Source organism: Carcharhinus amblyrhynchos, chromosome 18, assembly GCF_965287045.1.
Source record: "Carcharhinus amblyrhynchos chromosome 18, sCarAmb.v2.hapA, whole genome shotgun sequence".
Classification (NCBI taxonomy): Eukaryota; Metazoa; Chordata; class Chondrichthyes; order Carcharhiniformes; family Carcharhinidae; genus Carcharhinus; species Carcharhinus amblyrhynchos.
In genome coordinates, this window is record NC_137341.1 from 12,310,035 (window position 1) to 12,336,582 (window position 26,548).

At 41.0% G+C, this 26,548-nt stretch overlaps 1 protein-coding gene across 3 annotated transcripts in view; it reads left to right on the forward strand.

The window, feature by feature from the left end:
• smurf1 (SMAD specific E3 ubiquitin protein ligase 1) overlaps window positions 1–26,548 on the forward strand; it is a 140,858-nt gene that overhangs the window by 83,739 nt on the left and 30,571 nt on the right. For 2 of the 3 annotated variants that reach the window (XM_080206387.1, XM_080206388.1), the window contains exons 3-6: window positions 1,356–1,464; window positions 7,552–7,685; window positions 16,993–17,058; window positions 22,221–22,305. In XM_080206387.1, the coding sequence (XP_080062513.1) occupies window positions 1,356–1,464; window positions 7,552–7,685; window positions 16,993–17,058; window positions 22,221–22,305 (394 nt within the window). Of the gene's footprint in view, window positions 1–1,355; window positions 1,465–7,551; window positions 7,686–16,992; window positions 17,059–22,220; window positions 22,306–26,548 lie in introns of those variants that run through there. The other variant, XM_080206389.1, reaches the window with a different exon arrangement.

Sequence of the window (26,548 nt, forward strand, 5' to 3'; positions counted from 1 at the left end):
AATAGTAAATAAGCAAAAACATGAAGAAAAGGCTTGGATTAGATACTATGTACTACAAGACTCAAAGATCTGTACCTGACTGAGGCCATGTTGAGGAGACCTCTACAATAAAATGAGCTTCATGTCGCTCTTTGAAAATATTTGCGATTCTTACATGGTATGACTGAAAGTTGACAACTCTCAAGTCGTAGCAGTGGCACAGAACTCTTAATACCTGGTTCAGTTCAGTTCTATTATGTCATGTGCAAAAATATAGCAAGCTTGCAATCCACCATGGCTATTTTATCTGCAGAAGAATAGTTGTTAAAAACATGGATGGAGTCTTACTTGTTAAAAATGTTAGCATGGCTATTGAGATCCTGGATTCAAAATTTACAGGAGTTTCAGTTCTAGGTTGCAGAGGCTAAGTAACTGGCTTCAGAATACCTTACTGTGGGACTTGACAGTGAAGTCCAATGTTTCTCTGCAGATCCAGTTGAGTGATTTGCAAAGCAAACCCAGTATCTGGAATAAATCCAGAACACACTTGGTTATCTTTCGAGGTTTTGCCAGATCCGCCTATTTCAGCTGTAAATTGACAGGCGACTGACAAGTGTTGAAGGATTGTCTTGAGACCAGATATAAAGAGATTCTGTGCCATAGCTATGACTTGAGAGTCCTCTAATCATGAGCAACATGCTTTCACAGTTACTCATCTCACTGAAATAACACAGAGAAAAACATTACACGAGAATTGCCATGCTACATCAAGCACGACAAAGCAAAAAAGTGAAGCACTTATGTAATGAATAGAATTAGAGAAATTTACTGCTTGTCAGTGTACTGTGCAGATCATTGTTGGGAAAAGTGTTCACGCTGTCAGCAGTGAAGCCAAGGTCAAGTTAGTGATGATCAGACAGAACATATGTTCAGAGTGCCAGTATATCCTGAGGACCACACAGTTGTTCACGCAGCATCCACCTTTGCAGCCTCCTTGGGTGCTCATTTGTTTTCCCCCATTTCTAAATGTGTATCTTGCCCCTTCTCTTCAAGCTGACCCTCTGCTCCCTTGTTCTCAGTCAAATTTCAAACATTTGTCTTGAGATTCCACATAGAATAACTTCCAGACTTTAGCACATTATTAAAGCATTTGGTTCTCTGACCACTCTGGACTTCACACTCAAGTAACAAACATAACTTAGTGACAGCCATCTCAATGATGTGTAGTCTGTAAAGGAAGATCCTGTGAGGTGTATTTATGTATAGGGTTTGAAGACTTGCACCTTAAGCTCAAGGGGGTCAGGAATGAAGTTTTCAACTATTTGAAATGTGAAGTTTACCTGTTTTAAATAATACTCTTTTTTTGCCTTGCACAGGATTACCTGACCCTTTTGCCAAAATTATTGTAGATGGCTCTGGGCAGTGTCACTCGACAGACACTGTGAAAAACACACTTGATCCAAAATGGAACCAACACTATGACTTGTGAGTGCAGTTGAATCTGCAGCTACCATTTGATTTTTGGAGTGTCTTGTAATTCTTAGCACTCACTATGCTTTAAATTACCTTTTTAATTTGTTTAATTATTTTAAAACCATAAGCATTATTTAAAAGAACAAAAATCTAAAAATTTCCCCAACTGTTTGAATCAGAAGGGGTTGTCTTCATGTATGTAAAATGTTTAGTTATGAAACTTATGAAAAAGTTCTAAATTCAGAACATAATGGTGACAGTGCTGCATTTGTATTTTTATAGGAACCAATGGAGAGTAGCTGTAATTGGTAGTAGGATGTAATCTGGGGTCGCATTTTATCTGATGTCATTCTATTACAACTTTTAATTGGGTATTATCAGAGTATAGGATATGGTTGCTTTGTAGGAATTAAATTACTGATTCAGATAGATTAGACTAGACTTTTGCTCCTGCTGTTCCATCCTCCTTCATATAAATGTTAAAAGTCATGAGTTCATTCTTCCTCACTTAACTTTTATTTTGCCGTGTGCTATTAGAAAGTTTCTCAAAAACAACAGCTTATAGTGCCGTTAAAATAATGAAATCTCCAAGGCACGACACCAGAGCTTCACAAAACTGAGCCACACAAGGAGATTTTACATCTGTTGACCAAAAGCTTGGTCGTGGAGGTTAGTTTAAAGGAGTGTCTTGAAACAGGAAAGTAAGTCAGATAAGTGTAAAGTACCTGAATTATGCAGTGCACACACGTTCAGGAAGTCGCTGGAGGTTGATTTTCTGGAGCTTAACTGATACCTTTTTTAAATGTTCTCTCGACCAATTAACAAAAACTGTGTTTTGGTTAGTTGAATTGAAAGTATTGACAAATGAAATTTGAATCTAAATTAGATGAAATTTAATGCCTCAAACTACTTCTGGATACTCAATTCTAACAATTTGTAAAAATGTTTGGTGTTTTTTCAGATATAACAACAAGGCACATTGAGTTAATTTTGGATTGTTGCATACTTCTGTTTGTTGACTGTGATATTTCAGATATTGCTAACTGAAACTTGGCAGAGAAGGAAGTATGCTGCTTTCAGACCATATGTCATCATTGAAGATTATTAGCATTATCAATAATTAGCCATGAATCTGTGAATGATCCACTTTGTTACCCTAAAATAGTTTTGACTAATACAGTAATCACTAAACTCCTGTTCCAAAGAACTCAGTGACAAAATGTAGATTTACGTTCAGTCTCCATGTTCACCTAGCACTTTTTCATCATTGATAGTCATCATAATTATTTCATTTATAATGGCCAAACGTTGAACCACTCCTGAAATTTGCTATCAGTTGATGGGAATGATCTCACCGAGACTTGATGTTGTCAGTATCAGTCCTTTGCATTAAAATGTCTGATGGTTTCAAGTTTTGTTATGGTGCAGCTAGTGAATGTAAATTTCACACAAAAGTAGTCACTTTGTGAATATAGCTTGTTTGTGATTTGAAGCTTCTATATTTATGTGCAACTACAATGTCCAAAATGTTGCAGAATCATCAAGTGATAGAGCACAGGAGGCCATTCAGTCATCATGCCTATATCAGCTGTTTGAAAGAACTTTCCAATTGATTCCAATTCCCTTCACGTTTTCCATAGCCCTGCAATCATAACCATATCTCTACTTATTTAATTCCATTCAGAAAGTTACCATTGAGTCTGTTATCACTGACCTTTAAGGCAGTGCATTCAAAACCAGCTGTAAAATTTTTATTGTGTCACCCTGGTTTTTTTCACCCATTATCTCTTAAATCTGGTTACTGACCATTCTGCTGCTGGAAGTAGTTTCTGCTTATTTATTCTATTTTTCATAATTTTGACTCTCTCTGCTTTAATGAAAACAATGTCAGTTTCCCTAGTTCCTGCACATTACTCAAGCGTTTCATCTTTGGTACTATTGTGGTAAATTTACTCTGCACCTTCAAGGATTTAATATCCTTCCTAAAGTGTGATTCCCAGAATTAACCCACAATACTGTAGCTATCCAGTGTTTTGTGGAAGTATGTAACTTCTTTGCTTTTGTAGTATATGCATCTATTTTTAAAGTTTTTCAATTTAGCCCGCCACTTTCAAACACTTGTACACATACTCGCTCTTTAACATTATATGTGACCTAATTCTTCTCCCTTCCAAAACAAATCAGTTTACACTTGTGTTAAAATTTGCCTGTCATATGTCTGCCCTTTTCACCAGTTTGTTAATGTTCCCCTGAAGTCTGTTACTATTCTCATTACTATTTGTTCCCAGATTTGTGCTATTTACATACTTTGAAATTATGGATCTCCGCCACACTCTACTTTCTGTCCTTGAGACGATTTTCCATGCAATTAGTGTCCCTTTAATCCCGTGAGTTCAACTTTGCTAGCAAGTTTATTTTTCAAATGCCTCTTGAAAGAACATGTAGACTTTATCAACCTTTTCTGATTTTTTTTTCATCAAAAGGCTGAATTAAGTTGGTCAAACAAGTTTATTAAGTCCATGTTGGGTTCCTTTATTAATCCATTTTTTTCCAACTGCCAGTTAATTTCATTCTGGATTATTGTTTGTGAAAGTTTCCCCATTATCAGTGTTAGGCTGATTGGCCTGCAATTCCCAGGCTCGTCCTTTTTTGTGTAACGTATGTAATTCTCCATTCCTGTGGCACTACACGCATTTCTTGGGAGAATTGGAAGATTGTTGCCAGAACCTCTCAATTTACACCTCAACTTTCAAGAGCAACCTCGGATACATCACATCTGAAGCCAGTGATGTTCCTACTTTGTGCATTATTAACCTTGTTAAGAACATCTTCGGTACCTAATTTTATTCTCCCTCCTTTACTGCTATGTTGATAGCATTCTCTCCCTTGTGAATACAGATAAAAATGCTTATTAATACCTCAGACTTCGCCAGAAGATCCCCTTTTTGGTCCCTGACCAATCGCACCCTCCCTTTGTTTATAATAGTGCAAATATAGATGAAAAACATGCTGATTCTTTTTGTCAGCCCGCAATCTATCATCATATGCTTTTTTGACCTGCCTGTTTCTTCTGACAATTCTCCTGATACTTATATGAATTTGACATTTAATTTTGAGCTTTTTTCTATTTCATTTTCATCTTTACAACTTAAGTAATTTAGGGACTCCAGCTTTGTATGCTCTTCCAATCCCCTTTGTGGCAATGTGTTCAATCTTTTCAGCGAAACGGCCTAGCTCTTTGAAGGCTTTTCACTGTATGTTTATTGTTTTATCTGCCAGCCTTTGTTTTCACTGCACTTGGGCCAAATCAACTCACTGAAATTAGTACTCCATCGATGGAGTGCTTTTACATTTGATTTGTCTTCGTCTAATTCCATAACTACGCTTAAACTAATGCTATTTTAATCACTTGTTTCCTAAATGCTTCCCATTGAAGCATGCTCCACTTACCCTACTTATCCCAAATTAGATCAAGCACTGCTTTCTTTTTCACTGGGTTGGAGACATACTGATCAAGACAATTCTCTTGGATGTATTTCAAAAATGTGCTTGTCCCTTTACACTATTATTATCCCAGTCTATATTCAGATAAATAAAATTCCCCTTATCTCACAATCGCACACCCGACAGATCAGACAAAAGCTTTACACGGCTGCCACATTCAGCCATGAATATTGGTGTACAACGAAACATCCAACCAGAGGAGGAGGCTCCACAAACATGCACATCTTCAATAATGGGAGATCCCAGAACATTTGTGCAAATGATGGACTTGCAATCATCTTGAACCAGAAGTGCTGAGTGGAAGATCCATCCCAGCCTCGTGCTGAGGTTCCAAGCATCATAGATGCCAGTTTTCAAATAATTTGATTATCTGTAGCAAAGGATGTGGGACCCAACATCAGCTGTAGTAATGAAGGCATGTGCTCCAGAACTGTTCATGTCCTTAGCCAAGATGTTGCAATATAGCTACAATACTGGCATATGCCAACAATGTAGAAAATTGTCCAGTTCTGTCTTGTCCACAAAAATCAGGACCAGTCCAATCCGAATAGCACCCCACTAGTCTATTCTTGATCATCAACAAAGCAACAGTGCTATCAGCTGGCATTTGCTCAGCAATAACTTGCTTATCGATGCTCAGTTTGGGTTCTGCAGGTTTACACAAGGCTGCAGATCTCATAACAGTCTTGGTCCAAACATGGACAAAAGATGACAATTCCAGAGGTGAAGTGGGAGGGACTGCCCTTGCCATCAAGGCATCACTTGACTGAGTGCGGTATCAAGGAGCCCTGGCAATACCACTGGTTGGAATAAAAACTAGCAGAAAGGAAGATGGTTATTGAAGGTCAGTTATCTCAACCACAGGACATGACTGCAGCAGTTCTTCAGGATAGTATAGCTGGCCCAAATTCTTTATAAGTGATTGTCCCTCGATTATAAGGTTAGTTTTGGAAATATGAGCTGACATTTTCCAAGTACATGTAACTCCTCATCCTAAAGCAGTTTGTTCCTGCATGCAGCAAGAATTGCGCATCATTCAGGCTTGGGTTGCTAGATGGGAAGTAATATTCACATCAGACAGGTGCAAGGAAATAGCCATCTCTCACAAGAGAGAATTTAACCATGCCCTAGAAATGCAATGACATTACTATTGCTGAAACCCCCATCAACAACTTAGGAGTTGCCATTGACCAGAATCTTAGCTGGGCCAGCCATGTTAAGACAGTGCTGAAAGAAAAGGTCAGAGGCTTGGAATTCTGCAGTGAGTAACTCACCTCCTGACTCCCCAGAGGCTGCCGATTATCTTCGAGGCACAAATCATGAGTGTGTCGGAATACTCCCCACTTTCCTGGATGAGAATAACTGACATTACTTGAACACAAGCAGCTCTGGAAAAAGCAGCCTTCTTGATCGGCACCCCACCCACTCTTAAACATTTACTACAATAAAAGCAAAATACTGCAGATGCTGGAATCTGAAACAGAAAATGCTGGAAAATCTCAGTAGGCCTGACAGCATCTGTGGGGAAAGAAACATTTACTCCGTGCATCACTACTGCATAGTAGCAGCAGTGTGTACTGTGTACAAGATGCACTGTAGCAGTTGGCCAAAACTCCTTCGACAGCAGCTTCAAAATCTTCGACCTCTACCACATAGAAGGTCAAGAACACCCAGTTTCATGGGAACACCATGAGCTGTACATTCCCCTTCAAGACGCAGATCATCCTGATTTGAAACTATATTACTGTTCCTTCACTGTTGTGAGGTCAAAATCCTGAAATTCCCTTCCTCTCAGCACTGAGGATGTACCAGCACCATATGGACTACAGTGGTTCAAGCAGGTGGTTCACAACTCCACCTCAAGCAGTTAGGGACGTGCAATAAATGCTGATCTTGCCAATGATCCTCATGTCAAGTGAATAAATAAAAAAGAAATGGCCCTGTTATTCCTCCATCTTTCTGTAATTTATATGCAAGTTTACAAGTCTCCTTCACATTATTGGTAGTTCATAATATGCACTCAGCATTAAAAACCTCCTGAATTCTTTAATTCTAACCAAAATGGGCACTGTCTTTGATATGCTTGAGTATGCATTCTAGTCTTTAACAGTATCTTTGACCAATCCTGCTGCCACTTTTTTCTTCTATATCTTGCATGAATGTGCCATAGCTAGGAATCTTAAAAGACATTTCCTCCCCTTGTTTAAGTCACATTATAGCCACTCTATTGTACTTCCCCCATGACTATTTGGGTCTGCAGCTTACAACCTTATTTTACCATGCTCATGCATTTACACACATGCACCAAATCGATTCCAGCATACCTCACATTTCCCTTATCTGATCCATCCTCTTTTTGAATTATTATTCTTTTCAGATGCTGCCTGTTTCTGTCAGCTCTGCTTTATCCTGGTGCTCCTTCCAAAGTTAAATAGTTAAAATTCCACCTCCACGCTCCCATCCCAGCACTCGTTAATATGTAATAAATCTGAAAGATGGGGAAAGCATTGTTGGAAACCTTGTGGGAAATTTCAGCATCTTAAGTTGTTTGTGGTGATGCTTTTGTTTTCATACTCATAACTTCTTCCTTTTCAGGTACATTGGAAAAGCAGACTCAATTACTATAAGCATATGGAATCACAAGAAAATACATAAGAAACAGGGAGCTGGCTTCCTGGGCTGTGTTCGGCTGCTATCAAATGCCATCAGTAGGCTAAAGGACACTGGCTGTATGTAGTCTGTCTCTTGATAATTATTTTTGGCAGTAGAACTAATGTATAAGCAAGGATTAACTAACTAATTATTTAAGTTTAATTTTCAAGCTTTTCTGGCACTCGAATAGCCTGGTATTGATGGAATGAATTTTACCTGATCCTAGATGATATGTTAGCTTGGGGTCTTTGTGATTGTAGAGTATTCCATTGGAGGAGAGAATAGAAAATGGTGATTGTATCTCCTTACAAAAAGCATGTCTGCAATTGGGAAGTGGCATTGGACTGTTCATTTTCTCCTTTGTTTTGTGTAGGTGACCCAAGTTGTGCTGGACTTTCTTTGGATGAGAAAGCTGGGTCTGTTTAAAAACAAAGGTTTTGCATTAATATGTATCTTTAATGACCTCGTAATTTCTGAAAGCACCTAACAGCCAATGAAGTTCTTTTCTTGTCATCTGGTCGTTGGTAATATGGATGAAGTGGCAGTCCATTTGTAAACAGAATATCTCACGAGCACCAATAAGACAAATGAATAAGTCATCTGTTTTTTGTGTGTGATTGAGATGTAAATATTAGCCAGGAAATTAGGAGAACACTTGATCCTTTGAAAAGTGTCACGGGATATTTTACAGTTGCCTGAGAGAACAGCGCATATTCAATACTGCACTGAAGTGTCAGCAGAGATTACATGGCCATGATTCTGGAGTGGATCTGAACTAATGAACTTCTCACTCTGAGAAAGAGTTCTGGCATTGAGCCAAGGCTCTGTATAAAATGTCTCAGCTTTTTTTTAATACCTATTTGTTCTCAATTTGGGTGTCATGATCAGGGTTGACTTATCCCTAGTTGCCTTGAGAAAGTGATGGCTAATTCTTTGCACCGTTGTTGCCTTTGTGCTGAGAAGTGAAGAATTCCCAGAAATTGACCCACCAATGATGGTATGTCGAAGTCAGGGTGGTGTGTGACATGGAGGGATATTTGAAAGTGGTTTTCTTGCACCAGTGATCCTCTTGTTCATAAAGATACAAAATTAATTCACAGAAGGAGACCATTTGGCCCATCTTGTTTGTGCAAGCCAAAAAGAGTGATCCAGCTTGATCCCGATCCCATTCCCATTTTCCAGCTGTTGGTCAATAGCTCTCATAATAGTAGATTACAGCACTTCAAGTACCTCTACCACCATTTCAGATGGTAAGTTCCAGATTCCTAATCATAGAATCTTGACAGTGCAGAACGAGGGTATTTGGCCCATCGTGTCTGCATCAACTCTCTCTGACAGAGCATCGTAGCCAGCCCTTCCCCTGCCCCATTCCCCATTTAGCATGGACGATCTACCTAAGCTGCACATCTTTGGACTGTGGGAGGAAACTGGAGCATCCAGAGGAAACCCAGGCAGACACTGGGAGAATGTGCAAACTCTACACAGTCACCCAAGGCGGGAATCTAACCCAGGTCTTTGCACTGGGAGGAGACAGTACGAACCACTGTCCCAACATGCCACCCAATCCTTCAGAATTAGTTTCCAATCATTCATCAACCATCGAGATTGTATTTATAATCTGCCCTTTTAAAAGAATATTATCATGTTAGCAGTCCTCCAGTCTTCTGGCACAATGCTTGTATCCAAGTAGGATTGAAAAATGATAGAGCCTCAACTGCTTCATCTCTTACTTCTCATAGCACCCTGGGGGACATTTCATTTTGGGGTGATAATTTATCCACTTTCAAAGATGCAAAACACCTTAATATTTCTTTTCTTCCTAGGTTTGTAACTTCTAGTATTTTACACTCCTCAACTACAATTTGTTCATGATACCCTTCTTTTGTGAAGATATGCAAAATGTTCATTGAGTCATGCCCATGTCTTGCGCATCCCAATAGCAAGTTCGCTTTTGGTATTGAACCAACTCTCCACTTTCCTCAGTTGTCCTTTTGCCCCTTTTTTGCTTGTAGAATATGTTCCAGCATATCATTCCCTCCTTTCAGCTGTGATTCTTTCCTTAACAATATTTGACCACCACCCCCCATCTTTTTTAAGAATTGTTGAATTTTTGCAATGCTGGAGGAGGTCATTTGGCCCATCATATCTGTGCCAGTTCTCTGTGCACCCCATGCAGTCCCACACCTTTTATATATGTAGCCTTTCAGTTTTTTTTTCCACTTTTCCTTTGAATCTGCGTCCTCCACCACACTATCAAGCTATACATTCCAGATCCTAACCAATTGTAGTTTTAATTTAAAAGATGTTTTTCGTCATGCCTTTCACCAAACCCATTTTGTCTCATTTCCTTTGGCCATTACATTAAATCAGAATCTCTGGGTCATGATCCTTCCATTCAACAGGATCAGTTTCTCCCCAGTGATTCTATCTAGCCCTTTGTGATTTTGAATTCTGTCAAATTTCCCCTCAACCTGCCCCCAGGTGAATAGCCCCAGCATCTCCAATTTATCTTCACAATTTAAGTCCTCCGTCCCTGGAACCATTCTCATGAATCTTTTCTGCATGCTGTCAAATAACCTCGTACCTTTCCTCATAAGTTCATAAGATACAGGAGCAGAATCAGAAATGGGCAGGCTTGAACAGACTACTCCAGTTGAGGCTGAACCAATGTTTTTGGACTCTGTGCCTCTCTTTATAAAGTCCAGGATTATGTATGCATTGTTAACCACATTCTGAACCTGCTCTTGTACCTCCAAGTCTGTCTGCACCTGCACTGCCTTTAAAATTGTATCCTTTATATTGCCATTCCTCATTCTTCCTACCAGTGTGTATCACTTCATACTTAGGCCATGTCTGCCAATCCACAGTCTGTCATTTTTGACTTCTTTCACTGTCCTCTTTTTTTTTTGCACATTACTTCCAAGATTTGAGCATCTGCTAATTTTGTAATTTTCCCTGCACACCAAACCTGGCTATTAATGTAAAATAAGAAAAGCAGAGGTCCTAATACCAATTCCTGGGGAACTCCATAATATAACTTCCTCCAGTCCAAAATGCAACTGTTCACGACTATCCTGAGTTTCCTGTCACTCAATCAATTTAATATCGGGTGACAGGGACTGGGAGCTGAATGTCCAGGGGTATCAAGTGTTTAGGAAGGATAGGCGGGAGGAAAAAGGGGGTGGCGTAGCTCTGCTGATTAAGGATAGCATCAGGGTGGTAGCAAGGGATGATATAGGAACCAAAGAGTAGAAAGTGGAATCGTTGCGGGTGGAGATTAGGAACAGCAAAGGGAGGAAGATGCTGGTGGGTGTCATCTATAGGCCCCCGAATAATGACCTGGAGGTGGGGCGAGCTGTTAACGCGCAAATAAGTGCAGCGTGCAGGAATGGAACGGCGATAATTATGGGAAATTTCAATCTACGTATTGATTGGTCGACCCATGTTGGATGCGGTGGGCTCAAGGAGGAGTTCTTAGAATGCTGCCGGGATAGTTTCCTCGAACGGTGTGTGTTGGAGCCGACGAGGAGCGAGCTATCTTGGATCTGGTGTTATGTAATGAGGTGGGTAGAATTAGGGACCTTGCGGTGAAGGATCCTTTTGGGGAGAGTGATCATTGTATGGTGGGTTTCTGGTGTAGATGGAGGAGGAGAAAGTGGGTTCCCGGACACGCGTCCTTTGTTTGAACAGAGGGGAGTACGGTAGGATGAGAGAAGAATTGGCGAATGTGGACTGGGGGAACGCGTTGGAAGGTAGGTCTGCTGAGGAGCAGTGGAGGATCTTTAACGAGATCTTTCTTGGTGCTCAGCAGAAATTTATTCCGATGGTTAAAAAGGACAGTAGGAGGAGAGGTAATAAGCCGTAGATAACGAAGGAGGTGAAGGAAAGTGTTAAATTAAAAGCGGAGGCGTTTAGAGTAACTAAGAGTAGTGGGCGAGAAGAGGATTGGGAGAGGTTTAAATGTCAACAAAGATTGACAAAGAAGTTGATAAAGAAGGGTAGGAGAAACTATGAAGCTGGGCTAGCGCTTAATATAAAAAAGGATAGCAAGAGTTTTTATAAAAATATAAAAAGGAAGAGGCTGGCTAGGGTGAACGTTGGACCCTTAGAGGATGAGAGGGGGGACTTAGTGGTAGGGGATGGGGAAATGGCTGAGGTCTTGAATAACTTTTTTGTTGCGGTCTTCACGGAGGAGGACATGAATAATTTGCTGGGTGTTAGCAATGGAAAGGTGGTAGGACTGGAGAGTCTCAATGACATTATTGTTACTAGAGAGGTGGTGCTCGACAGACTGGAGGGGCTGATTGTGGACAAGTCCCCAGGACCGGATGGAATGCATCCGAGGGTTCTGAAAGAAATGGCAGAGGTGATAGTGGATGCCTTGGTGGTTATTTTCCAGACGTCGCTGGATTCCGGGGAAGTGCCGGAAGATTGGAAAACGGCTAATGTTACGCCGTTGTTTAAGAAGGGTGGCAGGCAAAAGGCAGGGAATTATAGGCCGGTTAGTTTAACGTCTGTTGTAGGTAAAATGTTAGAATCCGTCATCAAGGAGGAAATAGCGAGGCATCTTGAGGGGAATTGCTTGATAGAGCAGATGCAGCACGGTTTCGTTAAGGGGAAGTCATGTCTGACAAATTTATTGGAGTTCTGTGAGGATGTGTCTAGGGCGGTGGATAGAGAAGAGCCGGTGGATGTGGTCTTTCTTGATTTTCAGAAGGCGTTTGACAAGGTACCTCACAAGAGGTTATTGCAGAAGGTAAGGGGGTGTGGAGTTGGGGGTAGGGTGTTAGCGTGGATAGAGGATTGGTTGTCAAATAGGAGGCAGAGAGTGGGGGTTAATGGGTGCTATTCGGATTGGCGGTTGGTGACTAGTGGAGTGCCCCAGGGGTCGGTGCTGGGGCCTCAGCTATTCACCATTTATATAGATGATCTGGAAGAGGGAACCGAGTGTATGGTGTCAAAATTTGCCGATGACACCAAGATTGGTGGAACGGCAAAATGCGCGGAGGGTGTGGAGAGTCTGCAGGAGGATCTAGATAGGCTGGGCGAATGGGCCAGGAACTGGCAAATGGAATTTAATGTTGGCAAGTGCAAGGTGGTCCACTTTGGTAGGAATAATGGTAGGAAGGACTATTACTTACGTGGCGAAAAACTGCAGCATGTGACGGTGCAGAGGGACCTCGGGGTCCTTGTGCATGAGTCGCAAAAACCCAGCCTGCAGGTGCGGCAGGTGGTCAGGAAGGCTAATGGGATGCTGGCCTTCATAGCGAGGGGGGTTGAATATAAAAGTAGGGAGGTCTTGCTGCAGCTGTATAGGGCACTGGTGAGGCCGCAGCTGGAGTACTGTGTGCAGTTTTGGTCGCCGCACTTACGCAAGGATATTTTGGCCTTGGAGGGAGTGCAGAGGAGGTTTACTAGGCTGATGCCGGAGTTGAGGGGGTTGAGCTATGAGGAGAGGCTGAATAAACTAGGCTTGTACTCGTTAGAGTTTAGAAGAATGAGGGGAGATCTCATTGAGACATATAAGATGATGAATGGGATGGATAGGATAGAGGTGGAGAGACTCTTCCTGCTCAGAAAGGACAGTAGGACTACGGGGCACAGCCTCAAGATAAAGTGGGGGGGGGGCGGTTTAGAACGGAGTTGAGGAGGAACTTCTTCACTCAAAGGATGGTGAATCTCTGGAATTCTCTGCCTGTTGAAGTGGTGGAGGCTGCCTCGCTAAATATTTTGAAGACGCGGGTTGATGGGTTTTTGATAAGCGAGGGGATTAAGGGTTATGGGGAGAGGGCGGGAATGTGGAACTGAGCCACGACAGATCAGCCATGATCTTATTGAATGGCGGGGCAGGCTCGAAGGGCTAGATGGCCTACACCTGCTATTTCTTATGTTCTTATGTTCTTATCCCCTACAGCCATTGTCATTTTAATTCTAAGGGCTTTAACTTTGTTTGCAAACCTGTTTTGTGGCATTTATTCAGAATTTATTCAAACATTTATGGGTGGCATGGTAGCACAGTGGTTAGCACTGCTGCTTCACAGCTCCAGGGGACCTGAGTTTGATTTCCGGCTCGGGTCACAGACCTTGTGGAGTTTGCACATTCTCTTCGTGGGTTTTCTCCGGGTGCTCCAATTTCCTCCCACAGTCCAAAGATGTGCGTGTCAGGTTGATTGGCCATGCTAAAATTGCCCCTAAGTGTGTCCTGGGATGTGTAGGTTAGAGGGATTAGCGAGGAAAATATGTAGCAATATGGCGGTAGGGCCTGGGTGGGATTGTCTTTGGTGCAGACTCGATGGGCTGAAGGGCTTCTTTCTGCACTGTAGGGTTCGATGATCTATGATTCTGTGACCTTTTGGTAGTCTATGTACACTACAGGAACCTCATTATCCTTATGAACTCTTTCTATTATCTCATTATAAAATCTCATTGAAGTCAGCTAAACTCTATTTGTCCATAGCAACTTTGTGGTAGTTTGCTCTTTTATCCCCCCCTATTATTCCATCTGAAAACACTGTAACTGTTCCTGCTCTTTAAGCCCTAGTAATAGTTATACTTCTCAGTGTTAGAGCTCACAGGGGGTGGAAATGCTGTCTTCAGTAACGAGGGTGACTTACTGCAATACATCCTTTAGATTGTAATAAGTATAGCTGTAGTTTGCCAGCAATGGGGGAATTAATACTAGTCCATTAGCAATGGCACTGATCAAGTAAACTGCATTGTTTGATTGGTGTTGAACCAATTGAGTGTTGTTATTTCTGCAGCAGTCCAGGTTGAATAATTAGCATTCCATCACACTCGACTTGAAGCTTGTGTATGTTGGGGAGGCTTGAGGAGGGTCAGGAAATGAGCCAGTTGTTGCAGGGTCCTCATCCTTTGCTATGGTTATGTAGCCATGTTGTTGATAAGACTGGTGCTAGTCAACTTCTGACCAGTGGTGAGCCCCAAGATAGTGATGGTGAGGCACTTGGTAGTATATATATATCTTTGAAAGTTGAGGGGAATGGCTATGCTTGATCTTGTTTGAGTTGTTTATTACCCAGCACGTATGTGACACAAAGTATTGCCTGGTACGTGTCAGTTAATACCTGATCTGGCTCTGCCTGTAAGATGGCATGAGCTATTGGAGAAGTTTTGAATAAAGATGTATGCAAGGTGAACAGTTCCACCTCCGTGGGGCTTTGTGACAGAGGAAAATTCATTGATAGAGCACCTGAGGATGGTTGGGCCAAGATAATTACTTGTGCAACTCTTGTGCTAATGTCCAAATGGATTTGATGACTGACCTCTGGCAGCAATAACTGTTTTCCTTTGCAACAGGTATAACCTCTATCCACTGAATCATATTCCATTGACTGCAAGTTTGCTTGGACTTTGTGGCACCATTCTGCCTAGATGTTGAAGGCAGCCACTCTTGCCTCTCTCCTGGTATTATGCTGTTCAGCCCATTTCTGGATTAAAACAAAACTTCCCTATTCCTCATGTAAAGGCAAACGAAGGATGCAGGAAATAACCAACCAGCAAAGCAGTATATCTGAAGGGAGGAATGGAGTTAAGTTTCGGGCCTGACTTCTTGTCAGATTGCGAATAAGTTGAAGATATAACCGGCTTTAAGCCATAAAAGAGGCAGGGAGGAAACAAAAGAACACGAGGGAGAGTTTGTGATGAGCAAGAAGGCAGGAGAGGCTAAATGATGTAAGGGATGATAGTGCAAGGCAACATAAAATGCCAACCAAAAAACAGAAGATGGGCCTGGATGAACATGTAAATGGGAACAGCAGAATCCTCACCAAATAGCTACTGTCTGGACAAAATAGGAGCAGAGGTTACGATCTGAAATTGTTGAACTCAGCACCGAGTCTGGAAAGCAATCAAGTGCCTCATTGAAAGGTTAATTCTGTACTCCACACACATTCTGACCTCTGTCCTTTGGCTCTGACACTGTTCCAGTGAAGCTCAGTGAAAGCTTGAAGAACAGCATCTCATCTTTTGATTATGTTGTTCACAACCTTTTGTACAATTTTGGGGTCATAATCTCTGCCCCCTTTTTTCATGGGAGCTGTTCATGACAATTCTGCTATTCTCTTTGCACCTCCTCTAGACCAGTTGTCCCCAACCTTTTATAAGTCATGGCACACTTCCATACTATAAAAAAAATTGAGGCCCATCTTCTATTTTCTGTCTTCTCTTTCTGGGAACTTCATTTTTAACTTCTCCCTGTCCTCTTGTCTTTTTTTAAACCTTGCCCTGTCTCTCTCACTCCTCCCAGGGTTTTTTTGCACCCTTTGAGCTTTTGCTTTCTGTATAGGCACATAGGACCTTTGTCTTCAACTTCAAGTCCCGTTGGTCATGGCACACTGGTTGGGAACCACTGCCCTAGATCCATCTTTTGTTTCTTTAATTGTTCCATTACCATCTTCTTTTACCTTGCGCCATTGCCTTTGTCATTTAATCTCTCCTGCCTTCCAACCTATCACAGATCTCACTTCTGTTTTTCTTCACCACCACCCCCATGTAATTCCCAATTTTCCCTGTATTTATATTTAAAATCTGGTAAATCTCTAACTTTTTTTTAGTTCCGATGAAACGGGGTTTAACCTGACATGTTAATACCTGTTTCTTTCTCCATGTTTATTTGACCGGCTGAATATTTCCATTTTCTCTTTTTATTCCTTATTTCTTATTTGCTCAGTTCATGACACGGATGAGTAAAGGTGAATACAACATGTATTGACCCATTTAAGACTTCTCACGTATTAACCAAACAGAGACAAATACATTCTTAGTCCATACCAGCCCTTTTTTAAAGTACATCTGACCATTCTTTACCCCTTATTGGCGTTGTGTGTTTCATAAGCATTTCATGCAGAGAAAAATGACCAATTTCTCAGATTTGTTTTTGAAATTTTGCATGTGCCTCTTTGTTGATTGATGGTTCAGTCTGATTTTTGGCCTTGCCAACATTGTTGCATTTCTGTGCAAAACTTAAAGGAAGGATTTTGTGATCAAAGCCACAATAATGGCAACTTAATTGTTAATTAACATTTACTGTTTGTGACCATCAGGTCAGATCCTTTGCCATGCTCATTACTTTGTGACATAACAGGAATCTGCCTTTACATCCTGATGCACCTCTGGTGATGATCAATCAAGGGATGTGGTGTGGAAGGGTGTGAATTTACACAGGCCTGAGAGCCCATAGCTGCTACAATCTATTTGTTGGCCTAGATGCAGAGTAGTATGTTTTCCCTGGATCTGGTCCTCTGACAATAGCACTATGTATAAAATATACACTTGCCTCATACTATATTAAGACTTTCATTGTGTTGCCATAAATTCTGTACTCACGCAATTCAGATAACATTGTACCCTCTTTTTTTTTGTCAGACCAGCGGTTAGACCTATGCAAGCTCAATCCCACAGACAGTGATACAATACGGGGGCAAATAGTAGGTAAGATCTTAAATGTTCAAGGTTCATTCAGCATGTTTACGCATAAATCATTTGTGAGATAACTGTTTGCAAGTATGTATGTACCAGAGTTGTTTTTTCCAAAGTATTGCATAATGAATTTGGCTCATTTATGTGAAATTGCTTTGGTGCACCAGGGAACATGCACTTGGGAATAAGGTCAGATATCTAGTGAAGAACTTGTTCTGTCTTATGCTTAATTTTGTCTCCTACTGGGCAATGGACTGAAATGCTAACAGAATTCAGAAACTGGAAGAGAGAGAAACATAAATGACAAAACATGAATTCCGGCTCTTCAGCTCTCCTATCAAGTACCGTAGCTAATATGTTCAGGGGGTGGTTAACAATTCAATACCATGTCCCTTTGTGCTCCAGTTTATTTAGCTAAACTGAATTAATTATTACTCCCAATACCCAGCCATAATAAATCTAAATATATAGACTCCATTTCCTACAAGTTGCAGACTTCAATACTTGCCAGCCAGAAAATGTCAGGAATGAGATTTATGATTGAGCTGATTTTAAGCCTACTTAAAAAAGCACATTTGATTACTTTTAAGAGTGACATTAATGTTATTGGTTATATTTCTAAATCAAAATTAATATGTGTCATTCTGGTTGACAGATTTCCTTACTGAGGATGGCGCCATTGAATTTATGATATTGTTACTTTATAAAAATATTTCTCTGCCAGATTTTTGAGTCCAAAGTGAAATTCGTTTGTATGGAAAATGTTATAGTAGACAACAGTAAAATATCCAATACCCAAATATCTTAATGTGCTGTTCTCTACAAGAAGTAATTTGAAGTTAAGACACATTTGTGTTTATTCATGTATCAAGTCCATGTTACATATTCACTGTGTATTTATGGTGACATGGAGCCTAAAATGGAGAAAGCGTTTTCTGTATACACATCTTTCCTCTGTTTGTTGGAAGTGGAAAGCCCTCATTTGTTTATTCCAACACCACCCCATACCCCCCACCATGTGTCATAGGTTGGGATATCATCATAATCCCTTGAGAAGTTTTGCAATTGTGTGTGTGACCTTATCTTGTGTTCCCATTTGTATACAGGTAGATCCACCCCTGATACTTGTCCCTTTTTTTTCTTTCAATGGGCATTTTTGCTGTTAGTTTCCCATTCGCTGAATGTTTAATTATTAAAATCCTATAAAATTGTATCCTTGCCAAATCTGCTGTTTGTAATTTTTATAAATGATCTGGATGAGGGTATAGCTGGGTGGATTAGTAAATTTGCTGATGACACCAAAGTCGGAGGTGTGGTAGATAGTGAGGAAGGGTGTCTTAGTCTACAGGGAGACTTGGTCAAGTTGCAGAGCTGGGCCGAGAGGTGGAGGATGGAGTTTAATGCGGAAAAGTGTGAGGTAATTCACTTTGGCAGGAATAATGGATGTGTAGAATATAGGGCTAACGGTAGGACTCTGAATAGTGTGGATGAACAGAGGGATCTAGGTGTATGTGTACATAGATCCCTGAAAGTTGGGAATCAAGTCGATAGGGTTGTTAGGAAGGCATACGGTGTCTTGGCGTTTATTGGTAGGGGGATTGAATTTAAGAGCCGCAGCGTCATGTTGCAACTGTACAAAACTCTGGTGCGTCCGCACTTGGAGTACTGTGTGCAGTTCTGGTCCCCACATTATAGGAAGGATGTGGAGGCTTTGGAGAGGGTGCAGAGGAGGTTTACCAGGATGTTGCCTGGTATGGAGGGAAGGTCCTATGAGGAGAGACTGAGGGATTTGAGGTTGTTTTCATTAGAAAGAAGGCGGCTGCGAGGGGACCTTATTGAAACATACAAGATGATCAGAGGTTTGGATAGGGTGGACAGTGATAGCCTTTTTCCTCGGATGGAGAAAGCTAGCACGAGGGGGCATAGCTTTAAATTAAGGGGTGGTAGTTATAGGATGGATGTCAGGGGTAGGTTCTTTACCCAGAGGGTGGTGAGGGATTGGAATGCCCTGCCTGCTGCAGTTGTGGATGCGCCTAGTTTGGGGGCATTTAAGAGATCCGTGGATAGGTTTATGGATGGAAAGGGTTTGGTTTAGGTTCGAGGGTCATTGTTTTTTAACTGGTCGGCGCAACATCGTGGGCCGAAGGGCCTGTTCTATGCTGTAATGTTCTATGTTCTATAAATCCTACCAACTGTCCTGGCTTGGGACAATTCATACCTCTTTAACCTGTGATTATCCTTCCCTCCACTTGCTCTTTCTGTATCCATAAAGACTTAATTACCTGTGCATTCCAACCACGCTTCATATTCCAACCTGTAATTGTCCTGCAATTGTGTATGTGCAGATATATGCCGTGTTTGTGAACCTCCTTTTCCATTCACCTGATGAAGGAGCAGTGCTCTGAAAGCTCATGATTCCAAATAAACCTGTTGGACTTTAACTTGGTGTTGTGAGACCTCTTACATTTGGGGGCGACTGAGATCAAAAGTTATGGGGAAAAAGCAGGGTTCGGCGATTGAGTTGGACGATCAGCCGTGATCGTGATGAATGGCAGAGCAGGCTCAGAGGGCCAAATGGCTTCCACATGCTCCCATTTTCTATGTTTCTATGCCTGGCATCTCCACATCATGTCAGATAATAGTTGTTGGTGTAGCTATCAAATTTCTTTTCATCTCCTTAGTTAGACTTTTCTTAAACAAATTATTATTTTTGTTATGGATGTCACAGTGTTCAATTCCATTTAATTTAAACACTGAGATGCAAGTATATTCAGTGGAATCATTAAATAAGCGCAGTACTTATGATTATCTTTTGAAGAACAGAATGAACTGTTGTCTTATTTGCTGGTGCAAGTTGGTGTCGATAGATGCTTGGGGGAAAAAATAGTACCTGTATTAGAGAATGCTTTTAGTCAATCAACATTGCTGTGCGGAAGCATCACTCAATCAGAGCAATACTTGTTTGGTACTGGCTCTAACAACTATTCTTGCACGTCCATTATTGACAACTAGGTACAACCTTCTTAAAAGCTCAATCCTACAGTGATGTTGAGGTAGTGAGTTGTATATTAGTATCCCAGTTATCATTGGGTATTGAATGCTTATGTACTTGTTAGAGTTTAGAAGAATGAGGGGAGATCTCATTGAGACATATAAGATGATGAATGGGATGGATAGGATAGAGGTGGAGAGACTCTTCCCGCTCAGAAAGGACAGTAGGACTAGGGGGCACAGCCTCAAGATAAAGGGGGGCGGTTTAGAATGGAGTTGAGGAGGAACTTCTTCACTCAAAGGGTGGTGAATCTCTGGAATTCTCTGCCCGTTGAAGTGGTGGAGGCTGCCTCGCTAAATATTTTTAAGACGCAGGTTGATGGATTTTTGATAAGCGAGGGGATTAAGGGTTATGGGGAGAGGGCGGGAATGTGGAACTGAGCCACGACAGATCAGCCATGATCTTATTGAATGGCGGGGCAGGCTCGAAGGGCTAGATGGCCTACTCTTGCTCCTATTTCTTATGTTCTTATGTAATATTTTCATAATGATATTGTGGGTTTGGGTACAGTAACCCTCTCTAAATTGTAGTTGTGTTACTGAAAATCATGACTTTAAATGAAATGAGTAAGTGAATCACATTTTCCAATTGTAAAAGCTGCATTCTATAGGACATTGCTCACCAGAAAGAAAATTAGAATTAGAACTGGAATATGTTGTCAAATTCCTATGTTGACAAATGTAGAACTTTGTATTTATAGTACCTCTCTGCTTGTCACCAATCTGACCTCCTGAATATTTGCTGACCACACTTCCTGTTTTCTGACCATCCTACTCACTGCAAACTCTTCCCACCTCCAGTTTGGGGCATCTCCCACCCCGACCTATCCTTTTGCTAACAAAGGGAGGGTGCAGGTCCAACATGTTACATATCGGGGGAAATGTAGGAGCAATAAGTTCGGGAAACCTTAAATGTCTTGGACAGATCAGGACTGGATAAGGAAGAAATGAACGGCTTTTAGCAAGTCGAAAGGGAGCAATTTAGCTGCAACCCTCAAGAAACATAGGAAGTACAAGAGAGAACTTAAAGCAATTAGAAGAGCAAAAAGGCGGCATGAAAAAGGATTTGCAAAGAAGACGAAGGAGAATCCTATGATATCCTATAAATATATCAAGGGGAAGAGGATGGGATTCAGAGATATGGAACCAAGGTGGACAAATGGAGATGAGTTAGATCAGCCACAAATTAATTTGAATGGTGAAACATACCAGATGGACTCAACGGCCTATGTAATACAGATGAATAATTCTCAATTTTTTTCATAAATAAGCTGCGTTTCTGTGATGACCTGACAAATAAAGGCACTTGTTAGTGTAGTATTAAACTGCAGATTTGATTTCTGTTGTACCATGCTAATTATTTCTGGCTGAGTTGCTATAATTGACTAGAACACAGGATTGAGGGGGCAAATCAGCCAGAGTTCATAGAATCCCTACAGTGCAGTAGGAGGCCGTTTGGCCCATCGTATCTGCACTGACTCTCTAACAGTGTAACCACACGTATTTACTGCGCTAATCCCCCTAACACATCCTGGAACACTAAGGAGCAATTTAACATGGCCAATTCACCTAACCTGTACATCTTTAGACTGTGGGAGGAAACTGAAGCACCTGGAGGAAGCCCACGCAGACACGGGAAGAATGTGCAAATTCAGCATAGACAGTGACCCGAGGCCAGAATTGAACCCAGATCCCCTGGCACTGAAAGACAGCAGAGCTGATCACTGTCCACCCTCACTTGAGCACTTCAATTTTTTTAGCTTTATTCTTCCATGGGACATAGCCAGTATTTATTGCCTGTCATTAATAGTTGTCATGGTTGTCATCACTGATACTAACTTCAGATTCTAGATTTATTAATTGAATTTAAATTCCATGAGCTGCTATGGTTGGATTTGAACCTCTGTCTGGGCCTCTGGTCTAAATGTCAAAGGTATATGCTGGGCTGTGGCATTGAATAACCACCACAGACACACGCACAGGAACATTGACAATGATCTTTTCAGTTTTGGTACCAGATTTGTTTTGCTATCTCCAGTATATAGAGACTTCACCTTGAATTTTGTTGCATAATCTTCATAAAATTTATAGAACTAAAGAGCGTAATTTTTTTTCTTTTCCAGTAAGTTTACAAACACGAGATCGAATAGGAACTGGTGGTCCTGTTGTAGATTGCAGGGGACTTTTGGACAATGATCTACCTGAGGGGTGAGTAATGGCTCTTTTCCTTGGCTGGCTTCTTGGAGGAGATTTAACTACGAATGCAATTTTATAAAACTAAATTATTTTCTGAAAGCTTGAATTCTGTCAGTAGTTGGTTTAGATGTATTTCATACATTCCAAGACCCCTATCATATTAAAAAAGTGCTAGTTGCAGCATAGCTTATCCATGTTAATATCCTTCCTACATTGCATGAATTCAACTTTGTGTTTTAGGAATTCTTCGTTTAGCAACAAATGATAACCAATGCAAGAACGTAAAGATCTGGGGATGTATTTGCTCAAATTGTTGAATGTGAGGACAGATTGAAAAAAGACATGGGTTTCCTGGCTTTGTTAATAGATGGAAAGAATAATCAAGGCACTAAATTTAAATAAACACCAATGCAAAGACGAAATACTGCAGATGCTGAAAGCCTGAAATAAAAACTGAAGATGCGGAAATATGCAGCATGTCAGGCAGCATCTTTGGCGAGAAATAGAGTTCATGTTTTAGGTTGATGACCCTTCATCAGAACAAAGATGAAAGATCATTGATTGATCTGACACACACACATTTTGTTTTTTGCCAGAGATGCTATCTGATCTGAGTATTTCCAGTATTTTGTGTTTATTTTGTAAATAAAGCTACATTTGCAGTGTTGAGGCCCATTCTGGGAACCACGCTTTAAGTAGGGCATGAAGATTTTGGAGACGATACAGAAGAGATTTATGATAAAGGGTCTAGGGTTGAGCTGGAGAAGCTGGTTTGGTCTCTTCGGAGATGTGATGCTACGATGAGATTTGGTAGAGTTATATAAAATTATAAAAAGTTTGATTCAGGTGGATAAAGTGAAAACATTAACAATGGCTCAAAGATCGATAGAGGGTGATGGAAATAGATTCGGTAGTAACTTTCAGAAAGGAATCGGTGAAATAGTTGAACATGATATGGTGAAAGAGCATGACAGTGGGAGTACCTGGATTACCCTGTGAAACAACCAGTACAAACTCAATGGCCTGAATGGCTTCCTCAGTGCTGTATTGTTCTGTGCTTCTCTGGTGATTTGAATGTCTAAATTGTAACTTTGCACCATTAGACTTCAAAATGAACTAATTCTGAGTTAAATGGTTATTATGCTCATAACAACCTAAAATACTAGCATTTATATGGTCAGTCTGAAAAATACATGAAAATTTTTGATGGCAAGCTAAGTTTGTGACTTTGCGGATTGAGAGGCAATCTCACTGAAATCTACAAATTTCTGAAGAGACTTGGTCAAGTGGATGCTAAGAGATTGTTTCCATTGTTTGGGGAATCTAAAACATGGAGGCAGAGCCTCAGGATAAGGGGCTGATGATTTAGAACTTGGATGAGGAGGAACTTGTACACTGAAAGCGTTGTGAATCTTTGGAATTCTCTGCCCCAGAAGGTTATGCATCCTCCATTGGTGAATGCATTTAAAGCTGAGATAGACAAGTTTTGGTGCCTCAAGGAATTAAGGGATATGGTGAGCTGGCTGGAAAATGAGACCATGATCAGCCATGATTGTATTCAATGACAGATTATGTTCCTATTATGTTCTTGTCATGTGCAATGCTAGTCCACAGAGGGAAATTGGGAAGATTTTTACTTGATCTTTTCATGGCCCAGGTCTTCAGGTCTCTGTATAGTCAGAGACTGGAGGTATTGAGAAAAATATCCGCAGGACCCATCAAAATCCTGTTGTAAGTACATGCCTGTACATGTGTGGAAATTTTAATCATCCGATTGCCAGCTTTCTGTTGTTTGGATTGCCCAGTGATGGGCCAGAACCAAGTTAACATGGGTTGTTTGTCCTATTTAAATTCTGGTTTTGATATGGATTTATGTGTTTTTCATCGCAAGTATATAAGTAGCGAAACTCTTAAGTAAATCACCTGGAGTGTCAATGCACTCCAGAACCCACAGCAATGTTCACTGACCACCCACCCACTAGTAATATGAAAATGAAGTGTGATTTTACTTCCCCTGATGCTGCTGCACTACACAAGAAGGAACCAGGGAGCTGCTGCACCGCACATTTCTTAGCAGGCCCAGGTCTGGGTGAATTACTTGGGTAATTAAGGGGCCACTCCAGTGAAATTCTTGCCCATTTCCTATAGTGGATATAAAATCGATACTTAAGTGCTGGCAGATTATGTTCAAAATTATTTCACATCTTTTGAATACTCGGAGCACAGATCTAATGAAATGATGAGACTCTGGCACAAGTGCAGTCACACCTGGAATGCTGGAACTAAACAAGTATACCCTAGCTTTGAAAATCACGGAGGAAAGGGAAATTAAATTGATACTTGGCCCAAGGTAACATATTAGGAAAGAATGAGGTTGATTGACCATGCTAAGTTGCCCCATAGTGTTAGGGGATAAGCAGAGTAAATGTGGGGTTACGGTGGGTGGGATTGTGGTCGGTGCAGGCTTGATGACCTCTTTCTGCACTGTAGGGATTCTATGATGGTATTTCTTTTCTGGACAAAAATAGAGTGTGGTTTAGGTGATCCGGATATGCAATAAAAATCTGTCATTTAATTTATTAATTATTCCATGAAAACCTTTGCTGAATGCTTTACACTAATTCATAGCTTTTTATTAGCATTTCTACCTGATCCATATTTCTTCATTCACTGATCTGCTATTGATGACTCTTACACATGAGGCCACAGGGACTGAGCTCGCAGACTTTGAAAACTGTTTTGTCTGGCAGTTAAATGAATGAGAATCCTTTTTCTCTGTAAAAAGAAAGGAGTCAACATCCTTCGGAAGGAAGAAAATTGTTTCAAGATTTCATCTTTTTAAATAAAAATTATACGAGAAATTATTTTAGATTGGTCAACCCCTTTGTTAAAGTACAAGATAAAGTAATTTGATAGGCATTTATTTAAAGTAATAATGCAATTATGTTCGGCATAATTTCTAGATTATAATGGTTTTATATTTTTCAAAAAGGCAGGAAGATCATGGCATCAGTGGCACCACAAATCAGTTCCTTTCTGTTGCAATAAATTGAGAATCTGAGCACCTAAGTTGAGTTAAATGCATGAATTGGAATATTTGACTTGACATGACTGAATATATTTCTTCAGAAAAACTGAGAATGGTGCTTATTTAGTGAATAATAAATGATCTTGAATTTGTTTGACTGAACCTTTTCAAAATCTCAATAGTGCATTGCATTCCAAGTACTGCAAGTATATTCTACATATACTTTTAGACAGTATAAAGACGGATAAATCTCCGGGGCCTGATGGCATCTATCCCAGGCTGTTAAGGGAGGTGAGGGATGAAATTGCTGGGCCTCTGACGCAAATCTTTGTCTCTTCTTTGGACACAGGTGAGGTCCCAGAGGATTGGCGGATTGCAAATGTAGTACCGTTGTTTAAGAAGGGTCAGAGGGATAACCCAGGGAATTATAGGCCGGTGAGCTTGACTTCAGTTATAGGCAAGCTAATGGAGAGGATCCTCAAGGATAGGATGTATGAACATCTGGAGTGCTGCAATCTGATCAGGGATACGCAGCATGGCTTCGTTACAGGGAGGTCGTGCCTTACGAATCTAGTGGAATTTTTTGAAGAGGTGACAAAAACGGTTGACGAAGGACAAGCCGTTGATGTCGTCTATATGGATTTCAGTAAGGCGTTTGACAAGGTCCCTCATGGTAGGCTGATAGAAAAGGTGAAGGCTCATGGGATACAAGGCCAGGTATGTAGATGGGTGGAGAACTGGCTTGGGAGGAGGAGACAGCGAGTAGTGGTGGAAGGCTCCTTTTCCAATTGGAGGTCTGTCACCAGTGGTGTGCCGCAGGGCTCGGTACTAGGACCTCTTCTATTTGTGGTATATATTAATGACTTGGAAGAGGGGGTAGGTGGTGTGATCAGCAAATTTGCTGATGACACTAAGATGGTTGGATTGGCGGGTACTGAGGAGCAGTGCCTGGCAATGCAACAGGACATAGACAGGCTGGTAGATTGGGCAGATAGATGGCAAATGGAATTTAATCCGGAGAAATGCGAGGTGATGCACTTTGGCCGGAATCATGTGGAGGGGAGTTATACGATAAAAGGTAGAACTATCCGGAGTATAGATACGCAGAGAGACCTGGGGGTGCAAGTGCACAAGTCCCTGAAGGTGTCGGTGCAGGTGCAGAATGTGATGAGGAAAGCGTATGGTATGTTAGCCTTCGTAGGAAGAGGTATAGAATATAAGAGTAGG